Source organism: Serinus canaria, chromosome 15, assembly GCF_022539315.1.
Source record: "Serinus canaria isolate serCan28SL12 chromosome 15, serCan2020, whole genome shotgun sequence".
Classification (NCBI taxonomy): domain Eukaryota; kingdom Metazoa; phylum Chordata; class Aves; order Passeriformes; family Fringillidae; genus Serinus; species Serinus canaria.
This window is the reverse complement of record NC_066329.1, coordinates 10,909,329-10,919,448: the sequence shown is the minus strand read 5'-3', so window position 1 is coordinate 10,919,448 and position 10,120 is coordinate 10,909,329. Positions and strand designations below refer to the sequence as shown.

Here is a 10,120-nt window from a genome sequence, read left to right as displayed (position 1 = left end):
TTGGCTTCTATTCTTTACTGTAGGAGCAAAATTTGCCTATTCCAGAGGTCTGGTTTGGCCTCTGTGTGTTTTGGCAGAGATTGTTTTGATTTCAAAAATGAATTCAGAGGAAATGTCAGTGTTGATTTTTATCAACATACTCTTGGGAACACCGACCCAGGAACTGAACTTTGTCTGAGGCACTGGCACCTGGGTTCAGTGAATGTTTTTCCTTTCTAAGGAAAGAATTGGTGAGCCGGATTTTTGTCAGAAGTGCTCAAGCACTAGGGTCAGACTGATGGGCAAAGCAATTCTCACAACGTTTCCAGTGACCTGACTAAATTGCTGCAAGATCTGCCCAACAGGACTCAGGAGACTGAGAAGGAACCCTGGGAATCAGGAAGATCCCAGCAGGCAATGAGCTGAGGCAAAGTCACCCAAACTCTCTAAGCTGCCCTTGCTCCAACTGCCCTGAAGTAACACAAGGAGCACTTTCCTTCTTGCATGGAATACAGAGAAGAGCTACTTTCAGTTTTAGCCCAAATACTTCTTTTCTGGTGGTCTTTCTAGTGTTTTACAATAATTCAAGAGATTTCTCCACAGACATAGGCACAGCACATGGAAAATGGTGCACTTACATAGAATTCAAACAGCTCGTGTGCTTTCTGTTGTATTACTGATGCGAAGGTTGGTATCTCTGTAGTGAAATGATTCTGCCTCTGTCCTCTAGTCACTCTGCTTTCTGATGTCTCTGTCGGTGCCATGGAGCCCAAAGGAACCAGTAAACAGAAGAGGAAGATTGCAAACCTGTTGATCTCTGCATTCAGATGAAGAGAGAAAACAAAAAAGAAAGAATACTATTATTAGTCTCAATCTTCTGCATAGCTTTGTGCAAATCTTAATAGTTTTGTGCAATGTGATACATTTTTAAAGCATCTAGGCATGAAGTGGCTGAGCTAGAGGTCAGCCAGGGCAACCTTACAGCCTGTAGCAAGGGTTAGTCACACCCACCTGCTCTGCCTTCCATGGCGGGATGGGACAGCAGTGGCTTGGCTGGGAGCTGGCGTTGGAGCTGGTTCTGGAGCTTCAGCCTGCCTGGAGTGCTGTGGATGGGGCCAGCCAGGCTGCATTTAAGTGCTGTGAAGTCCTGCGTCAGTGGCTCCGCCACAGTAATTTTTTTTTTTTTTTTTTGCCAGTGATAATTCCGGTTTTTTGCATTTTGAAAGATTATATCGAAAGTTGATTCACATGTGTCTTCACTGATTGTGATCTACGTGCACAGTTTCAAACTGACATAGAGGGTGTCCTGTGTCATCTCTTTGAGCTTGCCTTGGCCATCCCATCTAAATCCTTGGGCTCTCCAAAGTGAAGGATTTAGAACATAAACTCTTGTTTTATTTATTTAGGTGGTTGGAAGCATGTTATTGCTGCCCAAAACCATTGCTTCTCCTGCAGAGTCAGTGTAAGAGTGGGCCAATGAAAAACATTGTGTGCAAGGTAGGTCAGGCCTTGAGTTCCATGTATAAATCCTTTTGCTGGATGCCTGTAAGACCCTGTTCCCAAGGGATGCTCAGGATCCGCCTTCCCCATCCCTGTTGCCCATCTCTCCAGCTCCCCTGAGGCTGTTTTCTGCTTCCAGTAACCAAATGCAGGAAATTCTCAAACACACCAAAACAGAATAGGTGCTAAGTAATGCCAAGAAATGAGTTACCATGGCCTACAGAAAGGACGGTTCTGGCAGACACTTCTTTTATTTGAGGGTTTTATTATTATTTGGTGGGAAAACAAAGACAGAGAGAAAGAGAGATGTTTCTTTGTGCGTGGTGTTCTTTAGCAACATCCCTACAAAGGCAGTGGTGGGTACAGATGGCTTCTCTCAGGCAGAAGGGTAATCTTGGAGGGTTTCTTGTTTGGAAGCACCAAACCAGCAGAGATGCAGTTGGTCAGTGGCCCACAGGAAGATCTGTGGAAGGTGCAGGATCTTGTACATAAAAGATGCCGCTGCCAGCCCTTCCAGCTCTCCCAGATGGGCACAGGCAGGGAGTACTGGGATCTGGTCTTCCCCCAAGAGCAGGAGTATCTCTTTGTGCAGCCCTGAAGGCAATGGAGGCTAATTATTTTAAATAGTGATGCAAATAAAAGAAGCAGAATTTTTACAGCTTCGTTTTCCCACAAAACGCAATTCAACCACTGGTAATTTTCTTTCAAAGACTTTCAGAAGATTTAACTTAATTTTCTCCTAAGGACAGCACTTTATTCCACTCCAGGACATGTCATTATCTCATAGCCTGTTCATGCTGTGCACATCCTTTCCGGTCTGTACAGGTCTGTGATAAGCTGCTGAGCTGATAAGGGAGCAGGTCAGCATCCGTCCTGTAAAACCCAGCCTGAGAAGTTCAGCTTTCCACCACGTAACCATCAGGCATCACAGAGCAACTGCAGTTCATTTGGTGAAGTTCTACTGACACACGCTGCTCTGTCAGCTCTCTAAAATGGAATTTGTGGCCATTGCCACAACACCTATCGCTGGAAAACGGAAATCAATCTCTGCCTGTGGAGACCTGATGCTGACCTGAGACACAGCTGTGGCTTTTGTTCCTTGAGCTCACCTACTTTTTCCAAGTGTGGGAGCTGGTATTTTCAGCCATGAGCTTGTTTTCTTGCCTTACATGGTTGTGTGGCATTGCCTTGCACGTAAAGGGGAGAGCTGAGCTTTTGGAGCTGACTGAGACCCTGACTGCTTCTTCCCTGAAGTCTGAGCAACACTCAGGACACAGATAAGGGAAATGGCAAATTCCATGCCACAGGTCCCCAGCCAGGCAAGAATGCTGATGCTGCATCCTGCAAGTGCAACGTGAGGCCGCCTGCCCTTTCCCTGGTGGAAAGCAGGCCCCAGAACCCAGTGGGAAGCAAAAAAACCAGGGATTTATTCCCAGAGTGAGGTTGGTACTGTTCCACCCTCTGCTTGGAGAGTGTGGTTCCATGGCAACAGGGGCATAAACAGTGAGCCGGGGAATTCCCTGCCGGGGTGGGGCTGCATGGCAGCATCCGGCAGCGGCAGCGTCTCGGCTGCTTTTCAGGAGTACCTGCAGCACCTGGGGCTGCACGACTTCCCTTGTGGCCTCGGCAGCTGGGTAGGGGTCTGGGGGGCACAGCCGTGGGACGTGGCACGGGGCTGCCATTGCCTCTCCTCTCTCCCTGTCCACAGAACAAATCCCGCCTCAATGCCAGCAGGAGCCCCCGGGCACAGCCAGTGGGGCTGGAGGAGGCTGTGCCACCAGGAGAGGAGACCACTGAGGTGCTGCTGGAGCTGCTGAGAGACCAGCACAGCCCCTGGGCACTGCCCCCCGACTGCAGCCCCCAGGCCCAGTCCCTGAGGGAAGTGGTTGTGCTGGCACCCGAGCTCCTCCTTGGCTCCAGAGTCTTCCAGCTTGTCAAGTCCCTGCGGATACTCGACAAGGGGGTGAGTGCAGCTGCTGGTGCCCATTAAACTGGAGGCCAAGAAACCTTGTCTTCCTGCTGTCAGGGAAAACATGCTGGGAAAAGGACACCTTGCCATCCCATGGTCTTCCCAGGTGCTGCAGCTAGAGTAGAACTTCTCCCCACAGCCTCCCCAGGTTGTTGTGGTAACCCATGTCACAGATCCAGATGTGTCCATGTCACCCTGGCCACAAGGTGCCTCAAGGACAAGTTGGCCAAACCCAGCTCTTTGCAGGTGGAGGAGGTGGATGAGGGTCTGCTGCAATTCCAGCAGCTGGAGGAGCTCATCCTCAGTGCTAACCACATCAGCAGAGTAACCTCAGCCCACCTGCCCCGGACTCTGAAGGTGAGTGAGCAGGGTCTTGTGCAGGATGGGGCAGGAATTCCCAGTGGGAACACAGGGAAAGTCAAACAGCTCAAGGGAGTGCCAGGAACAGCTAATTTCCAAGGTGTTTTTTGTTCCTTCTGTGCTGGGCAGGTGCTGGAGCTCTGCTACAATGATGTGGATGATCTGCAGGACCTGTGTGCTCAGCCACCCCTGGAGCTCCAGCACTTGGGGTTGGGCTACAACCGGCTGTGTGGCCCTTCCCAGGAAAAGCACTTCACTGTAGATTTCTGGTAATGCCACAGGCTAAATGTGGGCTCCTGAAAGGGAAATGAGCAGATGTGAACAGCTGATCTCAAGCCATGGAGGTGGCCCTTTTTGGGAAAATACAGAAGGGAAAATTTGGGGAAAATTCAGAAAAAATTGAGTTGCTTCTTTTCTCTGTATCTACTCTCTGTGCAGAGTAGTCTGTCTCTGCTGTCTTCTGTCTCATGCCCAGAGGTTGTTTTGGTCCTTAGCAAGGTGTGGAATGGGGAGATCACCAGGGGAACTGCCCTGACACCCTGCCCATCCCAGTTCCATTTCCCCGGACAATTTACTTTTTCTGTGTCCTTCCCAAAGCCGCTGCTGGAAGTCTGTAAGCATCTGAAGCATAGACTGCCTCACCAAATGGTGCAGTGGGGTCATCAATGGATGCTAAAGAAATGATTTTGTGTTGTGGGGCAGAATGGCAATGGACTGTATGGCTCAGGGATTTGGAACTGGCCTCCAGATTGGATTCCTCAGTTCAACCCAGTTTGTGCTGGAGAAATACGAATTTTCTTTCTGTTTTTGGTCCAGGGCTTTAGCTTTCTGTCGTCAAATAGGTGCTAGCTGTCTTACATCCTTCCCTGGGTTCTCTCCTTAGGCCAAACCTTGTCTCCCTTGACCTGAGCTTTAACAGCCTCACAGACCTGCTGGGACTGGTTTCCCAGCTGTCCACCCTGCAGAACCTCCGCATCCTGCTGCTCCAAGGGAACCCACTGGCTCTCATCCCCACTTACAGAGGCTTCCTCGTGGACAGCCTGCCCAAGCTGTCCATCCTGGATGACATCTACATATGGCCTGAAGAGAGGCAGCAGTTCCATGGGCTGGCAAAGCAGCCAGGTGAGCCCTGCCTCTGAGCCTGCCTGTGCTGACCCTGGGATTCAGGGGTGGGGTTTGCATTGTGGTTGTGTAATTACGAGTGAGATAGTTTCTAATTTAGGCCCAAGAACAGCCAATCCCAGTCCCAGCACTGCCTCAGTGTCCTGGCCTGCCTCAACTTTTCTTCCCATTTGGTTTCAGATCATGCATTTCCCTCCCGAGCTGTGGCAAGAGGAACATCAGTACTGGGGAAGGTTCTCATGGGGCTGCACTGTCTGCACACAGCGGTGCCACCTCTGTGGCACATCCCTGACTGGGATGAGAGCAGGAGGCTGGGGACACCCAGGATGGGAAAGCTCTCTTGATGGCCCCTACTCAATGAGTTTATGTGCTGGATGTGCTTTTTGGAGATTCAAACGTTGAAGGAGCAGAGCAGCCAAGCCAGGAGGGGGTTGCCTGGCTTTGTAGTGACGCCACGTGGCAGTGGTTTGTCACAGCATTTGCACAGATGGCACCGAGGGATGCCACCAGGCGTGGGACCTGGAGGTTTCTGCTTGCTCTGTTCCTTCCTCTCTCTGGAAGGGAAGTGCTGCAGCTTCATGGCTGGATTCTCTTCCTTTCAGAGCTGATCAGGAGTGAAGCACGACTGGTTGTGAGCATTGGGGAGGTGACAGGACTCCCTAATCCTGAAGATTTTCAGCAGCTGGAGGTTGGCTCTGAGGGTCCGGTGATCGCCTGCACCTACTTTGTGACCTACCAGTTTGCAGAGGGAGAAGAGCTTGAGGACAGGGGCAGTCCTGAGGTTGGTGCTTGATTGTGCTCCTGGAAACAAGCAGCATGGCAGGTCACAGCAGGGGGAACTGCATCTCCAGGCTATGGGGTGATGGGCCTGGTGTGGGGAGCAGCAGTGCTGGGGACAGAATTCCCATACGGCTGCATCCAGCAGGACAAGCCCCTGCTGCCCACATTCCACACCCCTCTTGGGGAACCCAGAGCTCTGCACGTGGGAGGGAACTCACAGTCCCCCTCCTGCTGACTGTGGCAGGCCCTTTCCCTGGCACTGAAGTCCCTTCTTCCCATGAGGGTGGGTTGGGGAATAGGATTTCGGAGGCAAATCCATCTCTGTTCTAGGGAACAAAAATCCACCAGAGTCCCACAGAGGCCATGCTGGATGTGGACAGCTCTGCTCAGGACACAGGAGAAACAAAGAGCCATCAGGAGCCTGCAGCCACAGAGGAGCCCAAGGCCCTCCCTGGTAATGAGGAATTATAGATCATCTGTTGCATGTCTCAGAACAGGTTTATAGCTCTTTGTGGGGTGTGGTGGCATCAGGATGTTCCTCACAGTGCCAACTGGGCTGTTTCTGGGACTGATGGACAATGACCTGGCACCAGCTGTGTCCTGGAGGTCCTTCTGTCCTGGAGAAAGAGAGGTCTGCTCTGAACTTTTTTGTGTCCCTACACAGCAAACGTCTTTGCCACCCCTGCACAGCCCTGGGCGGACACCATCTACTGCAGCTACAGGAAGGAGCACATTGCCAGGGACTTGGTGGGGCTGAAGTCCTACCTGGAGGCTGGAACCTTTGTCTCAGTTGTGGAGGAGAAGGTGAGAGTGTGGCTGAGCTGGATGAAGGGGGAAGAGCTGCTGGGAGGCCCAGCCAGTGGTATCACATTCCCTCTGGGAGGCAGTCTGGAATGGCAGTGACCCTGGGCCAGCTCCTCTGTCTGGGCAGGTGATCTCGTGGCCTGTGGATCCAGAAGAAAATTCTGTCACAAATAAGGAGGGACAGGAGCCAAAGAAGAACGGTGCAAAGGTAGGCTGCCAGGAGAGAACAACGACCAAATTGTATCTGAGTTGCAAAAACAGTGATGGGAGAACAAGGACCCTTCTCCTGGGCCAGTCTGGTGTGTCAGAGAGTCAGACCTCTCCCAAAGTCCCCCCTTTCTCTGGGGGGAAGGCAGCAGCTGTTGACACACACCTTGGCCAGGATACAGTGGTGGGCAAGGGGCTGGGTTGGGGTTGCTTCTCTCTGACAAAGGGACCCCAACCTTCTACTGAGGCCTGTCTCCATGTCCAAGGACAAGCAGAAGAAGAAGAAGAAGAAGAAGTCGTATGAATTCCGCAGTGACCCTCCCATTTGGAGCACCCTGGCCACCATGAGAGTGAGCCTGGAGACCCTGCTGGCCACTGAGGATATGGTGGCAACTTTGTGTGACTTTGGGATCCTGATCCCTGAGAAACCACCAGAACCACCAGTTCTGGAGGAGAAGGTAAGGAGCATGTCCCAGGGCAGAGCTGCAGGCTGGGGTTCAGCAAATGCCTTCTCTGGCCTGGGCATCCATCCATCCGTCAGTTCTTCTCTCCTGAAATAGCCCTGCCTAACCATCATCAATCGCTGCTGGTGTGATTATTTAAGGCTGATATTAGTGAGCAGTTCTGCTACTTTTCCTGGGCCTAGGAAAATAGTTGAGTTTATTTTTCCATTCCAGAATGTGTAAGCAGCCACTCATGCTTCCTCTGGCTCTCTCTGTCAGCGTGGCAGCACATACCAGCTGTATGTGCTGCCACGCTGTACCAGCTTTCTGTTTCCTGGATTCTCTTCTCTGAGCAGCCACTCTGCTGTGCTCCTGCTGCCCCTCTGTCCTCTGCCCCTAAAATCCCAGTGGCAGCACCCAGATGATGACAGCTGGCACAGGACTGAATGAAGGCAGTGAGTTTCAACACGGCTTTACTGTGGAAACATCTCTCTCCACAGGAGGCAAAAAAAGGCAAAGACAAGAGCAAAAAACCCAAAGCAGAGAAAGGAGACCAGAAAACCGCGGCTTCCAAAGGTGACAGAGGCTGGAGCTGGCGGGACAAGAGGGCGGGGTGTGTGAGAGAGCAAACAGGAGCAAGGCCCGGCCACGCTGCCAGCTCCAGGAGCAGGGACTTACATCCTGAGCCTCGGGCTGTGAATACAGACATTGACTGCGGGGCTCTCAGAATAGACACAGCCCGGACTCTACGAGCCGGTGTCTGCACAAGCACCCAGGGTGGGCTGCCAGCTGCCCTGAGAGACCCACACCTACAGCAGCCTGTGCCAGGGGAGATGGGCAAAGCAAGATTTTTGGGTGAGAAAAGTGTTGCCCGCTGTGTCGGCTGCCAAATGTGGGTGGTGGCGTGGGCAGGCAGCTGGGCGAGGGCTGCCTGGGATGCATAATGAGCTCCTCATTCACTGCCAGCTCACATCTCCAAACACTTTGCAGAGGGGATTGTTGTTCTCTCTGGTTTGGAGATGAGATGCACAGAGAGCCCCAGGTGCCCCAGCCAGCCCATGGCAGGGCTGGGAACAGATCCCAGTCTGCTGTCACCCACCAAGAGACCACCCTGGCCCGGCCGGGTGTGTCCCCTGCCTCCTCAGAGCTGCTCAGCCAGCAGCCTTGCTTAATCTGCCAGAGGCAAACCTCACCCTGCCTCTTGTAGGTTATTTTTCCATCAGTCTTGGTTCTGACTGCAAAAATAGCAGTGCCAGCACATTGGAGGGGTAATGCAAGAGTGGGAGGAAGTGGGAGAGGGAAGGGTTGGCCAAGCAACGCTGAAAAGCTGCTCGTGGGTCAGTGAAGGCATGGGGAGGGCCAGGCCTCCCAGCACTGCTCAGAGCTACCAAAGGAGCTTTATTTTCCTGCTCTGGCATCAGATTTAAGAGTGCAGTTAACCCACAGAGCTCCAGGCTGGTTTCCTGTGCCCTGTCACCCACAGCAAGGTCCCCGTCTTTGGGGAGGCTCTCAGGGCTCTGCAGTCCTAGGCTGTGTCTGCATTCACAGAAGCCGGTGGTGGCCTCCCTTAGTGACCTGAAAAGAAGAAAACTCATTGAATTGCTGTCCCCTACACAAAGATGTGTATTTGTAATGTACACTCAGCCTGCTGCTGAAGCAGACAGCTGCTATCAAACAGTTCAGCTTCAGCAGTGGTTGTTCCTTCCTTCCTTCCCTCCCTGGTGTGTGGTCAGCATGTGCAGGAGGTTTCCCTTCTGCCTGAACGAAGGTAAAAGTGCTCATGTGTGCACTGAAGTGCTGCTGCTGCAAGAAACCCACAGCAATTAGAGATTTTTGCTTAATTTTGTGTCCCCCTGTGCCGGTGCAGGTGGGGACTGGCTTGGCTGCACTGTGGGGCCACTGAGCACATAATTCAAAGTGTGAGTGCAAAATGCACAGTGCCTAAAGATGAGCTGCCCCACAGCTCACTACACCCGCTGTCCCATGGCTGTGACTCACCAGAGTGGCTTTTGTGGGGGGCTGCTTGAGCCCTGCTGAGCTCAGTGTCTGCACATCCTGCCTGCCCCGTGAGTCACTAGCTGCTCCGGGGGTGTTGGACACTTGCACATCACCTGGGGACCTCCCTTGGAGCTGTGACAGTGGCCATGTCCCGGAGGACGGGATGGCTCCCAGCCGTGTGTCCAGCAGGGACTGGCACTCTCACAGCCGGGAGCTGAGGCTGATTTGCATCCCTCAGTTCAGCAAATGCACACAAATAATAAGTCTTCTCAGAGGAATTGGGATCACTTCCAGACAGCTCAAAGAGGAAAGGCAGCGGGCTTTGTCACAAGTGAACCATTTGCCCAGACACTGAAGGATGCCTTCAGAAGTAGTCTCACGTAGGTCTCATTTTACCTCGCACTTGATTTTCCAGGATCCTTGAAATAATTTATTTCTGCATCTTTCTTTTGCCCTAGGGCAGTTTCACAACAAAAAGCAAGGCTGCACCCAGGTCAACTGCCAGCCTAAAGATGCTTTTTGGGCTTATCATCCTAAATCATATTCAATTTCCCCTGAGGCGCAGTCACTGCTGACACCCTTGCACACTGCTGCTTTTAGGATCATTTACTCTCTCAAGACAGTGACAAATGTACTTCTTACCACAGGAAAAGGAAAAAACAAAGACACTGCTGAAGTGGAGGAGGATCAAGAGCCCCAGCCAGTGCCCCTGACAGTTCAATTCCAGATGCAGCTCCTTCGATGGCCCTTGGCAGCCAGCACCCATAGCCAGGAGAACGTGGCCATGTCAGTGGGGAAGACTCAGTGATCTGTCTATGGCAGAAGCCTCAGTGGAAATAAACCACAGGAGAACGATGCGTGGAGCCTGGTTTAGCTGAACCGCCAGAGCTAGGAGCTGCCCCGGGGCTCCTGGTGGTCTGTGGCTGGTGCTGAGCTTCTGCTGGAGCCGGAGCGGGCA

At 52.4% G+C, this 10,120-nt stretch overlaps 1 protein-coding gene across 1 annotated transcript; it reads left to right on the top strand.

Moving 5' to 3' along the window:
- The first annotated feature begins 3,017 nt into the window (after positions 1-3,017).
- LRRC43 (leucine rich repeat containing 43) lies at positions 3,018-10,019 on the top strand. Its single transcript, XM_030230100.2, has 12 exons — positions 3,018-3,113; positions 3,188-3,442; positions 3,695-3,805; positions 3,938-4,077; positions 4,692-4,930; positions 5,533-5,711; positions 6,041-6,164; positions 6,375-6,514; positions 6,642-6,722; positions 6,988-7,179; positions 7,665-7,740; positions 9,810-10,019. The coding sequence occupies exons 1-12, from the start codon at positions 3,018-3,020 to the stop codon at positions 9,968-9,970; spliced, it is 1,794 nt and encodes a 597-aa protein (XP_030085960.2). The 3' UTR covers positions 9,971-10,019.
- The last annotated feature ends 101 nt before the right edge of the window (positions 10,020-10,120 follow it).